Source organism: Porites lutea, chromosome 8, assembly GCF_958299795.1.
Source record: "Porites lutea chromosome 8, jaPorLute2.1, whole genome shotgun sequence".
Lineage (NCBI taxonomy): Eukaryota > Metazoa > Cnidaria > Anthozoa > Scleractinia > Poritidae > Porites > Porites lutea.
Window position 1 is genome coordinate 23,193,972 of NC_133208.1, and position 23,792 is coordinate 23,217,763.

At 38.5% G+C, this 23,792-nt stretch overlaps 1 protein-coding gene across 1 annotated transcript; it reads left to right on the top strand.

The window, feature by feature from the left end:
* Positions 1 to 483: 483 nt before the first annotated feature.
* Positions 484 to 23,273, top strand: LOC140947038 (uncharacterized). The gene is made up of 6 exons (XM_073396118.1): positions 484 to 792; positions 1,171 to 1,317; positions 2,265 to 2,387; positions 4,320 to 4,442; positions 8,979 to 9,113; positions 22,526 to 23,273. The coding sequence occupies exons 1-6, from the start codon at positions 585 to 587 to the stop codon at positions 23,158 to 23,160; spliced, it is 1,371 nt and encodes a 456-aa protein (XP_073252219.1). The 5' UTR covers positions 484 to 584; the 3' UTR covers positions 23,161 to 23,273.
* Positions 23,274 to 23,792: the final 519 nt, after the last annotated feature.

Sequence of the window (23,792 nt, forward strand, 5' to 3'; positions counted from 1 at the left end):
GCTATGAAAACCTGAAACCTTGGTTTAAAACATGGTCACAGTTTTGGTAAGGGTAATCGACGTGATAGATCCTACTATTTGACGGTTTTTTTTTTTTTTTTTTTTTTCTTGTCGAACCATGCTTATCCTACAGCTAGTTATCTATTCTCGCGAAATTCCATTTTAGAAAGGAAAGCCGTTTCGGATGAAACTCCAACGTCTCGGGTTGCATTTAGCCGTATCTTCAGCATCCCTGCCAACTGGGCGCTTTCTTGTCGTTCTGACAAGTTAAACGTTGTTTTCAGTTTTATTAAAATTTACCGAGCAATCTAAATTAAGAAAACTTGTTTTTCAATCTTTGCTTATTTAGACGATTATAATATTGTTTAAACGGCAAGGATAAGTAGATCAAAACGAACTGATAAATTTAAAAATAAATTAAGATTCATATTAAGTCTAATAAAAATATTGCCCCCTCTCCATGACTTTTCAAAGGTATGACAATGAGGAAGCTCTTTCGTATATCAGTTCTTTTGGTCTTGGGTCAACTACTCTACAAAGCAGTGACTCAACAATGCGGATCCGAGATATCCATCTTCGGCTGGATGTTACAGGGGCATATTTACAACACGATGTTGGCAGAACTCCCGCACACATGCGTACAAGTTTGTCGTGAAGACGATCGATGCCAAAGCTTCAACTGGGTGATCTCTCTCCTCAAGTGCGAGTTTAGTAACAGAACCAAGGAAGCAAGACCGGAGGATTTTATTCCCGACCCAGAGAGATTTTACTACAAACGTGATAGGAACAGAGGTAAAAAACTGTCTACAATTCATTATAAACAATTGTGATGACTGATTAAGATCAAAGCTAAGGTCTCCAATCATTTGATTCAAATTTGGACGACCCCGTATCGGGAGTTAATGATCAGAGACAATTGCGCGAAACAAAGTCGTGTCACCAATTAATCACAACTTAGAATAACAACAAATTTTGTGATAATTTCAACTTTTTTTTTCTAAAAAGTAGCCCATTTAACTGCAACTATCCCAGTAAAAAAGGGCAGCAGATAACCTATCAGTTTGAAGAATTTTCTTATAGCTGTGATCAAGCTGCCTTAACCCTGAAGTATGTAGCAAACGGACTGTCTGTCAAATAATAGACAAGATCAAACCTTCTCTTTCGATTCAGTTCCTCTAGGTTCCATTCCTGAACTGCCAGCTGAGACTTGTTCGGAAATAAAGATGAGTGAAGGTCACTCAATCAGTCGAAAGTATTGGTTTGCTGCCATAAAGACTGGCACGTCTGTTCTGGCTCACTGTAATATGGAAACTGAAGGTGAGTTCGCTTCTAAATCAATAGTGATGACATCCGTTTTACTGAGCTATAGATAAAGAAAGTTGAGAAAGAGCGTATAGAATGATCTTGAAAAGAATATGACTCTTCAAGTTATGTCGATTTTGCATCCTTGTTATTAAATGTACAATGGACTATTAATGATTTCCTGGAGAAGTGAAAGGGTTATTAAGGATTTACCTGCATCTGTCAATGTTAATGAGCGTAGTGAGTGAATAAGAATTCGGCGAAAATAAAATATTTTTACAGCAAGGGAGTAGAGGGGACATGGAGTGGTCACGTTGCAGTGAAGTTGAAGTGCTAGTCTAAAACTTCGCTTATCTCTGCATGCCTTTTGTTAGGTACCTAATGCTTGCGCATAATTTAAGCGTTTAGTATAACGTTTTGCTACTGTTCCCGGTGCTCTCGGCCAAATCTCTAAAATATTTTAAATTATTTCTGTTTCATATTGTACTGGGGTGGAGCTGAAAGTCTTCGATAAGTCAGAGATCTAGCTTTCATGAATGCAACAAAGCATATCAGTTCTATGCTCATCCCGCCAGATTGAGCGTGGTCATGAGAAAGAGGCGTACGCCGGACTGGACAAGGTCGTTGTGACGGTTAATCCTGGATGGAGATTGGAAGTTGAACTGATACAGGGATACTTCCGTTAAGATTATGAAAGCTCCTTTGCAAGCGTGATTCCAGTAATTGTTCACTCATTCAATGGGTATACTTATTTCTTTTGTCATCTATCGGGAAATGCAAAAGATATATTAATTGAAGCAACGATAAATGGTATAAATCAGGTTTTATCGCATACATCTACCAGAATTCGAGCTTTATAGTTTGCCATCTTGTCCAGCTAATATATAACCGTTAGCCTGTCACCAATGGGAGAGCTTTCTCACAGGGTACTCTTACATCCAACCCTTACTTTTATCATTCAGATATTGACGAATGTTCTTCTTCTGTCCCTCTCTGTGACGTCAATGCAACTTGCACCAACAATGACGGATCCTACATCTGTACTTGCAAGAATGGATTTTCTGGTGACGGAAAAACCTGCAAAGGTAGGAAAAGTTGTTTGCCAGATCAAGGTTTTTTTGCAAATTTGACCAGGATTTAGATTCTTTTAGTGACGCCTTAAGGACATTCTGCAAGTTAAATCGTTCATTTCAATGACAGAATTTGCTTTTGCACACCTTCTATTAAGTATTAAGACGTTTGTAGACAATCTCCTTCTTCTAGCGTGCATTCGTCTCCAACATTTCACGATTAGTTTACGATTTATCGCCATTTATAAGAAAAAGATTTAGTTAGGATAACTCTGGAGCTCCCAAGCCTTCTTAAATATAATCACAGAGCGCGTAGCAGGTCATCATTTTTAAGAAGGCTGAGGAACAGGATGTGGTTGTGACGAATAACAAGTCTACTGTACAAGTTCAGTGACCACAATAATGACCTGCTGATTCTAAAAGAAATGGAAAGATGCATGACATGGCTGCGTGCTCGAGGCATCATCCTACATATATAAATACAGGAACACTAAACGTTAACTAAAATGCACAACAATTGGAATATAAGAAACAGGCCAAGAAAAAACATAGGAAAAAGCTACTTACAAGATATGTACAACAACGTCAGATAAGGCTAAAAAGATGATTTACAAATATCAACCAATAATATTATTACTATAGAGTTGTTACTCTAACATTGTATCGTTTTAGCTACTAGTTTCAAGTTTTAAGTTCAAGCCTTTTTAGTCATATTACTCAATCTTTATTACTGGCAAATATGCTGAAGTATGGTCTAAAGTGCCTAGGAGGTGATTAATTCAAAGGGGACAGACAGAATATTGTTGTTGCTCGAAATACTTATCTATGTGGCGTAACTGTTCATCAGGGAGTGGGCGTAACATGCAATGGTGAGCTGGCGACCCACTCCATCATGCGCTTTTTAACTTAGTTCCATACACCTTGAACACAGTTTTGTGTTTGAATTATCGCTGATTTGCACGTGACGTCATGGCAGCCATGTGGGTAATCAGGAACAAGAGCATTTCTCTCTTCTAGGAACTAAACTCCATTTTTATGTAAATTCTTCAAAAAGGTATATTGTTTTGACCACACCAACATGACGGCCTTGTCACGTGATTGCAAACCAAGAATACAATTAAACTCTTACAATGTGGGCCAGTACAATTATACTTGCAGTGCAGTAGCTGTATTCATTCCCGAGGGAAACAGTAAATTTTTTTTTCCCGACAATCTCAATGTTTCCTGGGCGGAGCCCACGAAAACATTGAGATTCAAGGGAAACAGAATTAACTGTTTCCTTCGGGACTAGTCATTAAGTGTTTTGTTATATAGCCCAAAAAGAAAAACTTTTTCGTGTGCAAATTTATGAAACTAAATCTCGCGAGCGGTCAACAAGCACCGGTAACAGTCCACTGTTACCCTCTGACGTCATAGATTTTGCAATGTTGCCCCCTCAGAGATTTTGGCGGGAAACATTTTTATTGTGAGATATCATGTGACCTCGAAGTGACCAATGAGAGGGGCGCGCGTTGTTGGGAAAAAATTTCCAGCTATATAACAAATGGTGTTGTTAATAGGAGTAGGATAAAATTGAACCTGGTGAAGATGATTAAGCTTGTTTCTCAACTAAGTAAAGGACATTTATGCTTCATTTGAACGTTACTTGTGTAATGGCCTATTAATAACGTCAAAGACACTTCCAAGTAGCATGCATCTAAAAAAATTATTATCCTCTTATTTCTTCCAACGAAACTTGAAGATCCCCTCCCCAAACTTCTCTGCCCCCTTCTCCCCTTCCCCCCCCCCCTCCCCCTAGGGTTTACATAATGGACGCAGCCTAAATCAGTTTTACCTCAGTGCGTCTCGGAACATGGTAACGAATTGAATTGAACTCTTACAACATACCAGTGTACGGGCCCGTACGGTTTCACCGGTAGTACCTTGAATCATTCTCATTTGTTTTAGATATCGACGAATGTTCTTCCAACTCTCACAGCTGTCACGTCAATGCGGTGTGTAGTAATACTATGGGTTCGCACGCATGCACTTGTAGAGTAGGCTACACAGGCGATGGAAGGGTGTGTACTGGTAAGATGTTTGTTTCTAATTCTATTTAACCTTCATCCTATCAACATATTGTACATACAAATCATACAAACGCAGGTGTCAAATAGGACTCCATAGCTAAATGATTTACACTAAAAGCCTATGACAATAGTTTGTAGCCTAGCTCCGCGCGCGAAATAAATTTACCCATCCCAGAAAATTTGGTAATCACGTGGCCGACCGACCGAGCGACCGACCGTCCGTCTGCACTACAGGCATACCAATGTTTACTCTCACACTTTCTAGCTACTTTGGGAGCCCAGGAGAAAGCTGATTGCACATCAATGTTGTCATCAATTGACAGCTGTCAAAACAGGGTATCCGCTGACCAGTATCACCTGACCGTATCGCGGGCTCAGGTGTCGACCCATCAAGGTCGAGTATTTTTTTGAAGTTATCCGTTTTCAAATGATCGCAGGCTCACGTTTACTTTTTTTTAAAATTCATATCAAATATGTTGTGTTTATGTCAGTGTCACCCAGCACTATTACGATTTTGATTTCAAACTGACCTCAGATGCAAAAATTCAGCCTGTTTTTTTTTTTTTTTTTTAATACGCGCGGAGAAGACCTTTTGTTACCATGGTCACGTGTTGGTCATGCTCCACGTCCAATTTTTATGCTCTGATTGGTTAAAATTTGACAGGTGAGTTCATGCGTAAGATTTATGCAGCATCTTGAAAAATGTTTACTTTGACATCTGAAGCTGACAGAGTTTTGAGTCAACTTGTGAGGTTTTTAATTGTTTTTTTCCACTGGATGTACAAAATGAAATACAGCTGCTATCTAGAGTGTTCTCTTATTCATGGCTGGTTTGTTTATTGGGTTTTTGACTGAGAAATGCGTCGCTTGTCAAAGCCGATAATCCGATTTCGGATGGCATCGTTTTTGTTTTTCACCTTGCTGGATGCGTACGAGAATTATAAAGGTTCAAGCGATCCTTGCCTTACTTGATAGCTTTCAGGAGCTGCATCTCGAAATATGGTAAGCCTGAGTAATCATTGTATTTAAATATAATTTCATGAAGTCCAGCGGCGCAGTTTATGAAGCTAGTTCATGCACGTTTGTATTAAGATTTGGCTGAGATACTGATCTGACCTAGTATGAGGTTTGATATATATAAGCTTAAGCTTACAGAACTTTAAAAAGCCTTTAGTCGATATTAATTTATTGTAAATAGAAAGAAAAAACTTTCCGAAGAATATTTAGTTATAATTTTGGCTGTAGAAAGAAAGCTTTGAGCGATTTTCTTGTCGTGAGTTCTTCTTTGAAAACAGCCAACGCCGGGAAACCGGCGGCTTAAAACAAAAAGTTAATTTTTAAGCTTACTAGTAAAGACTTGAGGATTCTTAGAGACACTTAAATACTCATTTGTTTTCCTGAATGAAAATTGTTGTCTCTGTAAATGTTCTACCGAATTATATTTCTTTATTGATTGTTGGCAATCTCAAAAGTGTAATTTTCATCGCTTTGCCGTTTGTTTTCAGCCGTTCATAAACATCGCTTGCAGGATTACTCAAAATGCCAAGCATATCAAATGCTGTTTAAGATTACACATCGTTATAAAACCATTAATAAAAAAAAATAGACTTAATAAATTCTTTATAACGTTGAAGCGTAAGTCTTTTAAAATTTCTTCGCAAATTTGGCGCTTGTCAAAAGTTAGAACCGGCTGGCCGTATAGGTGATTTTGGAAATTTTTTGCACGGTTTCGCTAATTAAAAGTCCACGCGTGCTTCGATGGTCCTGAATATTGCATGAATGCAATTTGTCTTGAAAAATTGTGAAATACTGCATTTTGTACGAGGTCTGTATGATAAAAACAGTTCCTCATAGTACTCTTTCTCCTCAGATGTGGTCTATAGAAAATAATAAAAGATTGGTTTGCACGTACCCAGATTTATTGGCAAGAATTAAAAAACTTGTCGAACGCAAAAAATTCGGTCTGATTTGTTTTCCGAGAATTTGTTTTCCACGCCTTGTCTACCGTGATCAAGAGCCATTATTGCTCTTAAATGTGACCGAAGACTATGTTTTGGGCGTACATATAAGCAGGCTATATTAACTCGATACAAGATTTGTTTCACTCCAAAATCACTTAGCTTTTCCCTCAAAAGTCACATGAATGTGCCCTTAAGTTAACTGATTTGTGTAATACAAAATTATTGTTTGATTTAAGTTATAAATTTATCAATGGGAGCTTCGCTTTTAGCTGTAGCTAAATCTATATATGAAGGTTTAGAAATTTGAAATTTTAATTTAACTTCTGTTTGTTGATGCAAATGTTTTCAAGTCTCTTTGCAATCAAAGGAAAATGTTTACGTGTAAATTAGACAAACCTTCTTTAAAACACCTTAGTGCAAGTCTTGCCACTTGGGGAACAATAAGTCTCCAACACTAATTAGGCTTTGTGACTATATGAGTATCAGCTGTGACATAAAATGGATAGAATAGAAGTTTTAAAAGCCAGTGAATGAACTTTTACCGCCTACGCAGTGACAGTACCTCGCCACAGTACTTCATTCACTTCGAATTCATGGTTGTTGTTTTTTTTGCTGGGGTAATTTGGACCCCAACCAGAAAATGGGCCCAAGCTTTATGTCCCCTTGTAATCTACAACTAACGATTGCAATGAAAGAGTCCTATGCAGTGTGCTCTAACATCCAACCCTTACTTTTATCATTCAGATATTGACGAATGTTCTTCTTCTGTCCCTCTCTGTGACGTCAATGCAACTTGCACCAACAATGACGGATCCTACATCTGTACTTGCAAGAATGGATTTTCTGGTGACGGAAAAACCTGCAAAGGTAGGAAAAGTTGTTTGCCAGATCAAGGTTTTTTTGCAAATTTGACCAGGATTTAGATTCTTTTAGTGACGCCTTAAGGACATTCTGCAAGTTAAATCGTTCATTTCAATGACAGAATTTGCTGTTGCACACCTTCTATTAAGTATTAAGACGTTTGTAGACAATCTCCTTCTTCTAGCGTGCATTCGTCTCCAACATTTCACGATTAGTTTACGATTTATCGCCATTTATAAGAAAAAGATTTAGTTAGGATAATTCTGGAACTCCCAAGCCTTCTTAAATATAATCACAGAGCGCGTAGCAGGTCATCATTTTTAAGAAGGCTGAGGAACAGGATGTGATTGTGACGAATAACAAGTCTACTGTACAAGTTCAGTGACCACAATAATGACCTGCTGATTCTAAAAGAAATGGAAAGATGCATGACATGGCTGCGTGCTCGAGGCATCATCCTACATATATAAATACAGGAACACTAAACGTTAACTAAAATGCACAACAATTGGAATATAAGAAACAGGCCAAGAAAAAACATAGGAAAAAGCTACTTACAAGATACGTACGACAACGTGCGTCTCGGAACATGGTACCGAATTGAATTGAACTGTTACAACATACCAGTGTACAGGCCCGTTGGGTTTTACCGGTAGTACCTTGAATCATCTCATTTGTTTTAGATATCGACGAATGTTCTTCCACCTCTCACAGCTGTGATGTCAATGCGGTGTGTAGCAATACTGTGGGTTCACACGCATGCGCTTGTAAAGTAGGCTACACAGGCGATGGAAGGGCGTGTACTGGTAAGATGTTTTTTTATTTTTTTGTAACTCTATTTAACCTTCATCCTATCAACATATTGTACATACAAATCATACAAACGCAGGTGTCAAAAAGGACTCCATAACCAAATGATTTGTACTAAAAGCCAATGGCAAAAGTTTATAAGGTTTAGAAATTAAAAATTTTATTTAAACTTCTGTTTGTTGATGCAAATGTTTTCAAGGAAATGTTTACGTGTAAATTAGACAAACCTTCTTTAAAACACCTTAGTGCAAGTCGTGCCACTTGGGGAACAATAAGTCTCCAAAACTAATTAGGTTTAGTGACTGTATGAGTATCAGCTGTGATATAACATGCATAGAATAGAAGTTTTAAAAGCCAGTGAATGAACTTTTACCGCCTACGCAGTGACAGTACTATGGCACAGTACTTCATTCACTTCGAATTCATGGTTGTTTTTTTTTTTTTGCTGGGGTAATTTGGACCCCAACTAAAAAATGGGCCCAAGCTTTATGTCCCCTTGTAATCTACAACTAACGATTGCAATGAAAGAGTCCTATGCATGAATACAAATTCACACATCATATAATCTGAGGGTTATTACCACGTGGGGTCTCATTGGACCGAAGTGCTATTTGGCTGAGCTAGGTGCGAAAAAATAGGCATCAACTGTTCATGTGATAGCTGGCATCTAATTGGCTGAGCGAAACAATTAGTGTGACAGGGGTCACATGCAGGAAGTAACCCCTAAAAGGAAGTGAGCTGGTTCCATTACTGGTAAAGGCGGGTTTATGGTTATCTCATTAACTTTAATTTATCCTGTTGTATAAATTTGCTTAGGATAAGGTTTAAGAAAGAAAGAAAATATATGTCTTCGTGTGTCTACACTTCGGTTCCTAAGTTCAGTGGTATTCTTCTTTTTTTTATAGATATTGACGAGTGCGCCCGCGGTACTCACAACTGTCACAGTTCACGCGCTTCATGTACAAACACAGTGGGATCCTTCAGTTGTTCATGTAACAGTCCTTACACTGGAGATGGAAGAACTTGCAATCTTGTATCAGGTAACCTGCAATGCGCCATCATTGGGAAACGTTCACTTTTGAAGACCTTTACACCTAGTTTAACAGTTCGGAAAACGTCCATGCGTATTAAGAAAACAATTTATTAGAGACACGTTAGGACGTATAAATAAAATAAAATAATGAGCTTTTTATCTGTCTGTAATTTTAATTTAGTATGTGGCAAATTGAAATACATGTCTCTTAAGAAGCAATTTTTCGTTAAAAATGCAGCTAATACCTTACCACATATACGCCACTTGAAAACATTCCGGATCCAAAATATCTGTCGCGTATAATAGAGTTTGACGTTCGTTTTTTGCCGCTTTAAAAATGTACCTTATTTGCCATAGGGTTCTAATATTTAAGTAGGGGCATAATTTCTGAAGAGATGAAAAAAAAATCAACCCAATTCAATTAGACATGAGCACAACAGCAATAAGTGATTGAAATTTCAATTTTGTTCTTAAAAAGGGAAACGAGCCGTTGGAGATGCAAGGAGAAAAGCGTGTGAGGTTGCAGAACAGAACTTATTCGAATTCACAATCGGATTGTAAAATAAATTCTCTGCCTTCAGTAAAATGATTGCAGTATTGTATAAACGCGGAATCTTGCAGTTTAGTGAAGAGATAACTAACTTAATTAGAAGTTAAAAGATTGATTCATCTTTCTCCCCTTCCTTTTTAAAAGGTCATGCGTTATAACTTAAGCTAGTAAACTCTACCTTTAGTTTTGACCAAGGAACGTAAAAGTGAGGCAGTCTACTTTTCAAAACTTTATTTCTTGATGTTATTACCTGCGAATTTACTCGGGGATTGCAACGTCAGACAACAAGGACAGACGTTTCTGAACTATTAAGCTATGAATACGTTGCTTCAATCGAATATCCATAATATTCAGGAAAAGTTGTGCCAATTAAGTCATGACAAATGCAGGGTTAGGGACAAAACTATGCCTAAATGAATAAGCGCTATAAAGCTTTATTTAAGGCGCAAATCTCGAGAGATCCAGTCGACTGGAGTGTCTATAGAAGGCTAAGAAATGATGTCACAAAGGAACTAAGAATGGCTGAGGCGAACTATTGGTCATCCAAGTTGAATGGTACTAGAAGTGGCAGCAAGGGATTTTGGAATGTTGTGAAGCGCTTGACAGGTAAATCAGATAAATTCAAATTGATCGACGAAAACAAAACTCATGGGGCAGATAACCTGTCGGCAAGAGAGATGAAGTTGGTCGCTGAAGAATTAAACCCGTGTGTTGCAAACCTGAGTAGGCAAAGTTATGCAGCAGGCCAACTCTCCTTTCTTTTTTTAGCAAAATTACGGAATCAGTAATTTGTGATAACATTGATCCTTACTCAGGAAAAGTACTACAAAAGAACCAGTGGGGGCATAAGAAAGGGTTATCCACTGAATCTCTCCTGGTATATTTAAGTGAAACTTGGAAATTAAATATAGATAATGGGAAGGTCGTGGGAGTTATAGACTTTCGTAAGGCTTTCGACTCAGTAAACCATGAGGTTTTGCGATATAAACTGCAGACTTGCGGTTTTTATGGGAACATTTTGGGGTGGCTAACTATCTATCTTGGAAATCGTCAACAATTTGTGGAACTAAATGGTGTAAAAGAAAAATAAGAGACTGCTCGTAGTTCACCGTGCTACTTCGAATTCAGAGCCAATTTTAAGTGTGAGATTCTATGCAAACAGCCCGGGCCTTTTATCGTCTCAAACTGCAATTACTTATTGCCTTCAAGCTATGATAAATAATACAATTTTTTTTTTCACCTGCATGGCTTTCTCATGATAAGACTTAAAACTATACCACCCGCTTCAAAATCTTAGTCTCTTCAGTGCCGCACAACTTTAAACAGTTCGAAATTTAGTATAAATCCGTGCTTCTGAATTTCCCCTGATAATTCTCGCAAAGCGAGCGGCCGAAGGCCGTCGAGCAGAGCGAGTTTATTATCTCGTCGAGCGCGAAGAGCGTGTACTGCGCGTGGTCTAGCCAGCTGCAAACTCGAACGCGCCATCTTTCCATGAATCTATGTATCGCAAGGTGCCCGCCCTGACGTCATCTAGTGTGAGTCGTCACGGGGAATTTTGTGTTTCCAGGCAACATGGCGCACTATCATGTTTTTCTTCATGACCTGATTCTGCGAATGTTTACGCAATTCACTAGCAGTGAATCACGAGCAATTTCTCATGCAAATGACACACAAAAGCAAGCCTCATAACAACGCTGGATTCACCAAATGAGCTCCACTGAAACTCCTCTGGAGCGAGAACGCCGACTTGAAATCCAGCGCGAGCAATGGAGTAAAAGACGACAACAAGAAACCAGCGGAGCAGAGAGAACATTCGCTTAGCACAGCAGAAGCAACGCCGTCAACAAGAGACAAGAGGCTACAGCGACCGCAAACTTGTACAGAGACATTGACAAAATACTAGAGAACAATTACTCTGCTTTCGAAACCGATGAAGGGAGGGAAAACCGACTGCCGACGCTTTAAGAAAATGTCGCAGAGAGCGATGAGGAGAGCGAACGCTTGCAGTTTACAGTCAAAAATGAAAATCAGACGCGAGGTACTTACCCTGTAGTGTAATTGAAGTTCTCTTAAGATATGTGGAGCATTATAGGATAATTATGCATACTTCCTACCTTCCAACTGGTTAGCGGTCACGTTTAAAATAAGTTATTCAAATGCAAATCAGCAGTGATATAAACTCCAGGAGGCGGTGTGACAACCAGTTCTTCCTGGAGGGCGAATATGATTTTAGGCCAAGGTCGTCACGAGAAGCAAGGGTGGGAACATCGAAGAGGATAAAGACAGGGTTGGGAAGCATTATCCCATAATGCTCCACATACACCCTATGCAGAACGAAAAGAGACTGGGAGCGATCAACTTGAAAACGAGGCTAGTTGGGCCCGGTAAATAACAATGGCCGCCTGATGTGAAGGGCGCCAGTTTTTGAAAATGTCGCAAAATTGTTGTGTTCCAAACTGTACCAAAAAGAAATACAGAACCGAAAACGGGGAGAAAATTTCTTACTTGAAGTTTCCAGACGACGTTATCCTCAAAAAACGTTGGCTCCATGCCATTCGTCGCGACGAAGGAAAAGCGTTTAGAGTCAACCAAAACACGAAGATCTGTTCTCGTCAATTTAAGCCCGAGGACTTGGTTAAAGCTATTGGAGGTCAGCGTGTTTATCTAAAGGCAGGGGTAATTCCATCTCGATTTTCGTGGTCCAAAGGTTCTCCGAAAAAGCGTGCACCTCCTAAATGTCGCAATCTTTCGTTTACAACAGAGTGTTCAAACAAGGAGTTGCAATCATCTCAAAGTCAAACAACTGCAGATGCAGCTGAAGCAACTTCTGAAACCTGTACTTCATCAGCAGCTTTTAGTTATCATGATGTGGAAAACAGCTTAAGTTCGTGTGAAGATCAAACAGAAGAAGTTAAAGAACTTGAAGGAATTCGAGGTTTTGAACTTGAAAAGGCGAAGTTAAAGGCTGAAATAGAGGTATTAAAACGCCAGAGGAGCCTTAAAGATTCCCGCCTTTTTCAGCTACGCAATTTTACTACCGACGAGGACATTGCCTTTTATACGGGATTTCCTAATTTAGCAACATTTAATGCTGTGTTTGAATTTTTAAATACTGGATCGAAAGGGGAAAACATTAGGTACTGTTCATCAAAAGAGAGAACTGTCCAAAAGGAGTTTTACGATAGTGGAAACGAGGAACCAGAGGGATGTACTAGCATAGGTAGACGAAGAAGCTTAGAACCCAGAGAGGAGTTCTTCCTTGTTCTCTGCAGACTGAGAAGGAGATTTGCAGAAAAACATCTAGCTCACTTGTTTGGTATTTCACAGTCGACAGTAAGCAGAACATTCCTTTCTTGGATAAATTACATGTATTTAAAATTTGGTCAAGTATCTATATGGCCTAAGAGGGAGGTTATAAGAGCTACAATGCCTGACAGCTTTAAAGAGAAATACTCTTGCACCCGTGTAATAATCGATTGTACAGAAATTAGATGCCAAATGCCTTCCAGCCTTCTTTTGAATTCCAAATTGTTTAGCTCCTATAAGAACCATGTAACTCTAAAAGGCCTAGTTGGAATTGCTCCCAGTGGAGCTATAACTTTTATCAGTCAGCTATATAGTGGAAGCATTTCCGATCGCGAAATTGTTGAACGAAGTGGTTTCCTGAAGTTAGAGTTTGACAATGGTGACACCGTGATGGCCGATAAAGGTTTTACAATTGAAGACCTACTCCCACTGGGTGTAACCCTAAACATTCCCCCCTTTTTAGGGTCTAATAGCCAAATGACAGCGCAAGATGTTATCAAGACTCAAGAAATTGCTTCTGTTAGAATACACGTTGAACGGGCCATCAATAAAATCAAGAATTTTCACTAATGGGATAGTGTTGTACCCCTCAGTTTGTTTGGGGTAGTAAACCAAATGTGGAGTGTCTGTGCCTTTTTATTTAACATTCAGGACCCTCTTATTTCCACTTAACACTGAGTTAGGCAGAGCTCTGAGGCACACTACACAATTTCAGTCAATTTAATAAATGTAAACCTGATGATACACCTCAGGTCAAATATTTTCTAAACCAACTAAAACTAAGAATGTGATTCGCTTGCTTTCAGTCCCAAACACTTCAAAGATGTCAGCTTTTACATGTAGTTCTAAAGATCTTAAAATCAAAGAATAAAGAAAGCTATCTTATTATACAGACCATGTTGGTTGATACTCTGTTTTAAACATATCAAGTTAGGTATGAGGCACAAAATTTCTCTTTACTCGTGCGAAGATTAGATTAGGGTAGTTAACCCTTCTAATGGTTACTGAACTCCACAGAAGCTGGTGCTATGAAATGTTCAAAATATTGATTGCATTAAAGGATTCTAATGCAATCAATAACATAATTGAGAAAGCTAATTTTCTTACATGGACAGGTCTCAGGCATGCAATTCCTTCTATTCTGAAAACAATAGAGTATACTATACAGAAAATACTTATTTTACAAAGGGGAATGAGATTTTTGACATAGCGGAAAAGAAAACGAAAGACTACTACTTTTTAATAATGTCAAATAAAGCACAATTACCTAGTAATGAAAAGAATTTAAAACATGATTTTGGCTTATCTGACGAAGACTTAAAAATTGCTTACAACCTTCCCCACCTGACAACACAGGAGCCTTACGTCAAATCCTTTCAATATAAAGTTTTAAATTCAATACTTTACACTAATGCAAAACTTTTTAAAATTGGATATCTCCAGCATGACAAATGTACTTTTTGCAAGACTGAACAGGAAACATTATGTCACTTTCTATTTTACTGTCAGCACTCAAATATGTTGTGGAAAAATGTTGAACAGTATTATTTAACAATAACAAAGGAATTTCACGGGTTGTGTTTACGAGAGGTTATAATTGGAATAACGATGTCAAAATGCCCCTTGTTAAATTATCTGATATTAATTGGTAAATTGTATTTATGGGATTGCAGAAAGAAACAGGTACTTCCAAACATCGAAGGTTTCAAATTTAAAGTAAGAATTAAATACCAAGTTGAAAAATATATTTCCACTAAGAATAATAAATTAGAAACCTTTTATGAAAAATGGCCAAAAGACATTTCTCCCCTTTAATTAAGTTCGTGAGTATGTAATTAAAAATGTAATCTTTTATTAGACACTTTTTTTTTTTGTATTTTTGTATATTTTTTTTTTTTGTATGTTTGGTTATGTTTTTGTTTTTTATTTCAGAGCGTACTGTAAATATTAAGTGTTAATCTCTCTTTTATCTACATAATTAAGTATTAATTAATTCTTTGTAAAATAAGCCTCATTCGGCAATTGCGCGGCTGTTTTGTGGCTGTAATGTATATAATTGTGAAATGTAGATAATTGTAAGTATGTCTGTTATTGCGGTTGTTTAGAACTTTGTAATTATCTTCTTTTTTAAGTAGTTCTTTGTAATTATAGTAATAAATGTCTTGAATAAAAAAAATAAAAAATAAAAATAAAAAAAAATGTTCAAAATAGCTCTTCTTTAGGTCTTCATTCAATACGTCCCAGAATTGAGGATCAGATGTGATCCTCGCTATACTCATGCCTTTGTTAGTATAGATAACAAAGTCACACCAACTTGCTCCTGTAATACCTAGTTGACCCTGTATCTGAAAGTAGTACTGGTGCCCCCTTTTCAGCCTCGGCTTTCCATTTACATTTTCTGCATAAAAAGTTTCATCGGCACATGCTTCTAAAGGACTCACATGAAATTTAGAGTAGAGACATTTAACCTCTACCAGCCCAAAAGGCTTGCTACAGCCTCGGTCAATGACCTTGCCATCAGATGATGCTGCTAAAAAGGGAGAGGCCATACTGACAACAAGGCCACTTTTGAACACTGAAACTGGGTTCCTTGTTGAAAACATATATTTTTCGTATTCTTTTAAGGCTACAGGCTCATAGGTTTTCCCATGTGCAGTTTGTTTGGCAGTGAATGGTATGGGATGAAGCAGGTTGTTTACTAAAGTGTCATGATTCCTTTGCCTTTTTACAATTGTGTGGAAATTAGATGCTGTATACCGAAATTTCCTTTCAGCTTGCCATTCCTGTGAGGCTGCTTGTTCACTTGTTTTCTTCTCTATGGTATTAAGCTTTGCTTCATCAACAATCAAATGATCCAGGAGTGCTTCCTGGTTGCTGCTTAAATCATCTGGCTTTTCATACTGCTCAGATTGTCGCAAAGGGAATGGAGGATATACAGAAATAGCATTTTGTTCATCATTACAGTCCACTCTAGGCACTGAGTCAATATTACAGAAAACTTGAAAATTAGACTCTGTGAACTGTAACTGGTAACTTGCATATGAGCCACTTGGACATTTTCCAAATTTTGTTTCCTGTAAGTTGGTACCACCAGTAGACATAATTTGAGACAAGGCAAACTTAGGGTTGATCTCTTGAAGCTTGTTTTTTAACAAAGCTTCATCAGATGCCTGTGTACCCAAATTTTTCCTAGCTTCATACAACAAGCACCTTACTCCACTATCAGGGTTATACTCTGTGTCTATATTCGACTTTTTTACCTCAAGTTCCATGACAGGTTGGGGCTTGATTTTATCTCCTCTTACAGGCCTGTGCCATAGTTGTAAACTTGAAGTGCATGCCTTAGCTTGTGTCATATCAGATTCATTTTCCAAGTCCTTAATATCTTGACAACAATACAAGCTGAACTTACAGAGTTTCATCATAACAGCAAGCACATGATTGCAAAAACCAACAGATCCTGCTACACATGTACACGAAGCATATTTAACAAGCCCACTTACTAAACAAACTGCAACTTGTAATTTGTGGGGTGGCTCATTTTTTTTAAAGCTATGGTAACACAAGCATTTAAAATAGAAATGTTCTTGTCTCGCCTTTCGACGCGTGTATATCAGATTTTTATCGGGATCCACAACATCTTTATCACGACCAGATGCGACATATTCAAGAACTCTTCAAAATGAAAAGTAGAAAAACTATTAATCATTACATTTTTAAAAACATTTCATCGAGAAAAATAACTCCTAAATCTTTTGATCTCCACTTACAATAACAAAGTCTCTTTTAATTCTAAAAAGTATCACGAACGACTGACAAATACTGTACTTACCTTTTCGCCAATTGTGCCTTTGTTTTTAACCCCTTTGCTGGATCGCCACGACATTTTAACCAAAAGCGGAGTTCATCTGTTTTAAGAGCAGTCGGATTTCTTCCCTGAAGCGATGCTCCGGGAATACCTTCCTCCGTAAGACTCTGAGAAAGACGGCTACTTACAGAGCCATGAGCGGCCATATTTCTAACACGAGTAAACAAGGCCCAACTAGCCTCGTTTTCAAGTTGATCGCTCCCAGTCTCTTTTCGTTCTGCATAGGGTGTATATCTTAATAGAACTTCAATTACTCTTCAAGGTAAGTACCTCTCGTCTAATTTTCATTTCTCTTTCGATATGCTCCGCATTATGGGATGATTATGCGATTTTAAAGAACCACCGCCTAAAAATACCCAGCAATTTCATACACAGCAAAATAAGGCATTTATTAAGATAAAAGCCTAGACCTACTCTAGAACATCTCTCAAATAATGTCTGCGAAAAACATGTTCACTAGACCAATCTACCATGTTATGGATATTAGCAACTGGGGGGCCTGTGACATACGCACGAGATGTGGCAGCCCTTCTTACACTGTGTGCCTTAAATTTCGTATTGTCAATCCCTGCGAACTGTAACACTGACATGATCCACCTAGTTATTGTCCTATCGGACACTGGGTTGTATGGCCTAATGAAGGACAAAAACAATTTAGAAACAAAATGTCAATTTCGAAGCCTTAGTGCTTCCGAGTGAGAAATATACTCCTTTACTGCAGCAAGCGGGCAAATTGAAACACAACCTGAACACGAAAAGGTGATCTCAATACACTTCCCTGGCCTGGAAGTCTTTAAACGACCAGTGACAACAAAGCTAATTCAATCTTAAGATTCCTTTTTGAAATTTTGGTCTAAAGCAGATAATGTCTGCTGTCTTTGTGCAGAGGCTAATGCACAGAGCATGATAGTTTTAAGAGTTAACAACTTTAATTTAAACTTTGCTGATGTACAGGAACTAAAGTCTTTAAATAGCCAGTCACTTTAGAAACATCCCACGTAGAAGAATACCTTGGAGTTGGTGGTCATATTCCTCATACTGTTATATAAGAGTTTGTTTTTCACTCATTTCCCTGCTTATATGAAGAATATGTTTTCACTCCGGTCCACTTCCTATGTTCTACGTGGCAAGTACATTCTCTCACTTAGTAAACCTAAAACAACTACCTATGGTCTTAACCGAGGTCCTTGGATTTAGACTCCTTAGACAAATCGTGCCACAGCTCTAAATTTACTTTAGGCACACACAAGTATTTACAATTTGCGGGGGTCTTATACTTCTCGTACAGATACCTAAACTTAGAATCCATGGCTTTCTTTGAGCATGCGTCATTGACACGTTGAGTAATGGCCTCAGCCACTTCAGGCCCAAAACTTCCGGTCTCCTCGAACACAGAAGGGACCTTAAACTCCTCCTCGTGGGACTCATTAGTCTATGCGACATCGTGTGAAACTAGTGCGGCCGAGGGGTCAAAAATCCCTTCGGCGGTCTCTAAAGGGGACTTTGAATTTTGAGCCTCTGAACCAGAGTACTCAGTCCTAGTTTCTCGCTGCGGAACTTCGCAGCAAGGTCGTTGAGCTTTTCAAGGATTCTGTCGATCCCGAGCTGTCTCTTCAACTCGTCCAAATCAAATTCAATTCTGTGTCGTCGTCCGGTACGGCGTCGTGAACTTCATTCGCAACCACCAAATTGGGTTCCAAAGGTATAATGTTAGAGCTGGCTTTCGAACACATAACCACGTGGGCAAGCGAAATTCTTGCTGTAAGCGACGGAAGCTAGAAAGAAAAGAGTAAGGCGACAAAGCGGACAATGTGAGTAAACAAACAAGAAACACCCCTTGAAAAAAAAAAAAAAAAACTCCGAAACCAGACCAACGAACGTAAAACAGAAAAATGTAAACGAACTCGCTGACCTTCTGAAGCACGAAAGGCCGAGCACAGGTTGTCACGCCGTCTCCTGAGGTTTATATCACTGCTGATTTGCATTTGAATAACTTATTTTAAACGTGGCAGCTGACCAGTAGGTAGGTAGGCTGTATGCATAATTATTCTATAATGCGGAGCATATCGAAAGAGAATTATCTTCTTCGATGCAACGTTAAGCAGCAAGAATTAGAAGATCTGTAAAATGCACGTGAGGAATATCTTCCCATGAGCATCAATAAGTTCTACAGTGAGCTTTGGTTTGCAATGAACAGTTTAGAACACCGATAACGTGTGACATGTAGAGGAGCTTTACCCTTACCAAATCTACATACATGTGAGATATATGTGACATATGTTTCATTGGTCCACATATATGTCACATATGTAGATATTTGTACATATATGTGACATATATGCAAAACCACAAGGTTGAATGAGAACATATGTGTAACATATATGTGACATGTATGTATAATCTGCAACGATTGGTGGGAACATACATGTGGCATATATGTGAACTCATTATTTATATATCTTTCCATGAGCAACAATGGGTTTTTGCAGTAAGCTTTATTTTGCAATGAACAGTTTAAAACACCAATAGTGTGTGACGTATAGGGAAGCGGATACATTTGGAAACAAAATCATTACTGAAAAAATTTTCGTTTACAATTTTTATTACATTTATTTCCCGAAAACCATCCCAAGTAAAATATGATATAGCCTTATCTGTAAACACAGCTGTGCCTTTTAAGTCAAAAATAACTAAAATTTATTATTGCTGGCCTCCTACTTCGATCCTACCATTTCATCCAACTTACCACTACTGACACACTTCAGAAACAATTATTACACTTTATATTAGAGATGGCGTGGGTTAGCTTTTATTAGACTAACTGCATATTCGCCTGCAGTTATCCACTATCACACCCATTTATTATTTACTATAATTACACATGCAAGAGGGTCAAATGGGGGTGAACACGGGACCTATGAAACGTTGGCTACCCCTCTCTCACAACAGCAACCCCAATTAAATCCCAGAAGACCTTTCTTAAAGCCAGAGCGCTGGGTTCAAATTTACTCCAACCAAAAGGAGATTAAATACATCTCACCTTCAAATATTATAGCCAGTGTTGAAACCCGCCCTCCCAAGCTACACAATTTACTCCATCTCTCTACCGCCTTCCCATCCCTGACATTTTATAGTCCTCCCCCAAGCTTCGCAAGATTCTGCGATGCACATATTTCTAGTTGTTTAGCTACTCTGACTCGTTTGACCGGTACAATGAACTTCGAATCTTTTCATAAGTCTCACCTGTAACTGCAAAAGTTTAAACTCCAGTTTGAATGAGACCGAATACCAGTAAACTACAGTTAAAGTTGTCATGTATTTATTTCGTTTTTCCTTCTTTTGTTTTTTTATCAAACTATATATCTAATTGCTGCGGAGCGACCGTAGGGAGCGAGCAGCAACATAATCAGGATTTAAGGGAAATATATAAGGGGCGACGAATTCTCGAATTCATCACTTTTTACCACAATGCATTGCATTTAACCACACTTTTTACCACAATGCATTGCATTTAACCAGAGTGCACTGCACCACGAACAACTCAAATAAAAACACGGGGAAGTTCGCATCGTTCGCTGCCCAGACTCAGAGTTTTCTTTATAGCAAATTTTCTACAGCACGGTTAGAGGTCTTACCAAATTTAAGACACGCAGTAGTCTTGCAGATGAGTACAATGGTTAACTTGGGGATTGGATTTCAATTCAAGAGCCTTTGACTCGTCCACGTGTTAAACCTGACGAGAAGATGAGCATTTGCTCTTCGACTCCGCAACACGGGGGATATACAAATTCCAGCCTGCTAGAAGGTGATGTGAAAGTGAGAAAATGTCATGCCATGCTATTCTTAAGAACCTGTATGAGCCGAAAATAGATGTGATTTTGGCCATTCGCTTCAACATAACAGCGGAAATCGAGATAACAAAACATATGTTTTGTGTCCTACGTTGCAGACGAGGACGTGTATCGGCGTTTTGAAAAGCATAATTATGTTCTTTCATTCATTCATTGCCATGGAATATGCGTTTACATTGTTTTTTTGTTTTGTTTTGTTTTGTTTTTTTTTTTACCGTTAATAACTCGATTAATGCGACTGACGATAATCTTGCCGGCGGGAGTTTCATGGAAAAGGCATTAAATTAAAGACTTTTCCCATAATTATGTAGTCAGTCTCTGTGGTGTAGTGGTTAGGTGTAGTCGCGTCGAGCCGATGGTGCCGGGTTCGAGTCCTACCGAACTCTTTTTTTCCTTCTTTCTTTTTTTTTTCGGTTTTTTGTGTTGTTGTTTTCTATAAATATATAGCTAAATAACTGTTACTTAATAAAGTGCAATAAACAGCAAGAAAAGTATCGTGTTTCCAGAGAAAAGATAGAACACCGTATATTAAATTAGCCTGCGAAAACACTCGTTTCTCCTCGCTCTTCGCCGCTGGGGACGTTTCGTGAGGAGGAACGTCTGCGACTCAGCGACAGAAATTCCATACTGATGACGTAAAATCTGTCCAGAATCCGGTCAGAAGCGCTGATTGGTCGACGGGGTAGTTACATTGTTTTGGCTATTGTTTACGAATGACAGACAAAAGACAAAAGGCCACAAAGGTCAAATGTAAACGCGAAGAATCTAGAGCAAAACAGTCAATATTTGTGGAATATACTCTTCTGTAGATAAAGCGTTTGAGATTTGCTGGAGCTCGTTGGTAGATGAACACAAAACTTAACCAAAATCGACCAGAAGACACGTAAAATTGGACAAATTTGTATTTGGAACCCCATGACTATCGGATTTATTATGTAAACATTGATTTGCGTCATCAGTATGGAATTTCTGTCGCTGAGTCGCAGACGTTCCTCCGCGCGAATTGTCCCCAGCGGCGAAGAGCAAGGAGAAACGGATGTTTTCGCAGACTAATATTAAATATATGGAAAAACAATCTTAATTTCTATCATTTCCTACAATTTACTGTGGGAAAACCAGAGTTGATAACTACTTGATCATTTTCTAAACAACGTTCCCACGAGTTCTTTCTATAGACTGATAGTAATTATTCTAGTACTTTCCAACGTGTAAATAGGACATTCAATGTCATTAAATGCCAGTATCAACAGAATGTTCCGCAGCATTACTATCTTTTAGATACCCTAGAAGTATATTCTTCTTTCCTGTTACGAATCAGCAAAAGAATCTTAAAGTGTGACGTCATAAAAAATTAAAATTTGTGAAATTATGGGATTTGTCGGGATATTTTGAAGGAACAACATCCAAAAGGACTAGTTGCTAAAAAATAAGCATTCTGTGCCAATTGTCTCAGACAGTATTAGCACCGTTATATTCTGATAGTACCATACAAATTCTTATAAATTTGACTCGGTTCATAACGTTATGAACAAAGTAACCGGTTAACCGTTTAGTTGTGCACTTCACTGGAACTAAATAGCCTAATTAAAATCATTTGGAATTGCCACCACTGTATTCAGTTGTAGCCAAAATCTATCTTATGTTCTGCCCGAAGAGACTTTTGATTGTTGAGGTTGGGGGCGGGAGTGGAAGTTATTTCAGTGCACTGAAGGCATTATACGACGGTAACCAGGCATACTCATTAAATTAATTTGTAAACACACTTTTCTAAATACTTCGTCTCTGTTGTTCAAATAAATGTACTATGTAATAATGAATTTTTTTCTTCGTTTTTGTCTCAATAGACTGCTCGAGTCTGTTTAAGTTAGGCCATACTCAGAGTGGAGTGTACTCTGTGAACCCAGACGGTATAGGATCCTTCAATGTGTATTGTGACATGCGCACTGATGGTGGAGGATGGACCGTGTTCCAGAGAAGACAAGATGGCTCGGTAGACTTCTATCGCGGGTGGAACGATTACAAATCAGGCTTTGGTAATCTGATGGCTGAGTTCTGGTTAGGAAACGACAAGATCCACAGACTGACGGCCGCTAGACCTGTCACTCTACGAGTGGAGCTAGAGGACTGGAACGGAGTAAGAGTGTATGCCAAATATGGCGAGTTTAACATTAGTGACGAGCAGGCGAATTATCGACTTAAAGTGGGTTCATATTCAGGGACGGCGGGAGATTCTTTGGGCCCCGGCGATTATGATCTTAACAACATGGCCTTTAGTACAAAAGACTTAGATAATGACAGAAGCAGTGGGAACTGTGCTGTAGCATGGACTGGTGCCTGGTGGTATAAGAGCTGCCACAACTCCAATCTCAACGGAAAATACATGGGAGAAAAACATGATGGCCGAGGGCTAAAATGGAATAGATTCAGAGGTTCTCTCTCCCTCAAATTTACTGAAATGAAGCTTAGGCCGTCATCGTAAAAAGAAGACGAGTTTCAGACCAAGTTAAACCTGTTAACTTCCCGTCAACCTGTTTTCATTTGTCTATCAAATTATGTCTTGTATCGTTTACTTGAGCTTGTACACCTAAAAAAAAGCAGTTCAAAATTTCTTTCATCAATCTTCACAAGCTGTGATCTGTGGGGGTAGATGGTTTTTTTTTTTTTTCCTTGGCGTTGTGGTAGAGAGGTGAGGTGGGGTGAAAAATATGTGGTGTACATTTTGAAAGAGGAAATGTGTATCCAAGTATATGTTGGGATAAAAGGGGTTATAGTGTTACATTAGCTCTTTTTATATATCCCGTTGTTATAAGAATCCCGTTTATATCTTTCCCCACTGCAGAGTCAGCTTTTGACTTTAATAACTTTGGCAGAGAGTAGATTTGATTTGACCGCACCCTAGCATGTAGATGATTTCAGTCGCCTTCTGCATCAAACGTTTGCAATGAGCAACGGTGGAACGACGCGATGACGTTTTTAGAAAGGCATGCACCCTCTAAAATTGTACCAAACCCAGTCGCAAAAGAAAATTTAACCCTTCTGCAAGGGGTATCGGTAACCGCCAGCGCTTTGAAAACTAAAATTTTAGACTATTACCTCCATATATTCTGCGCA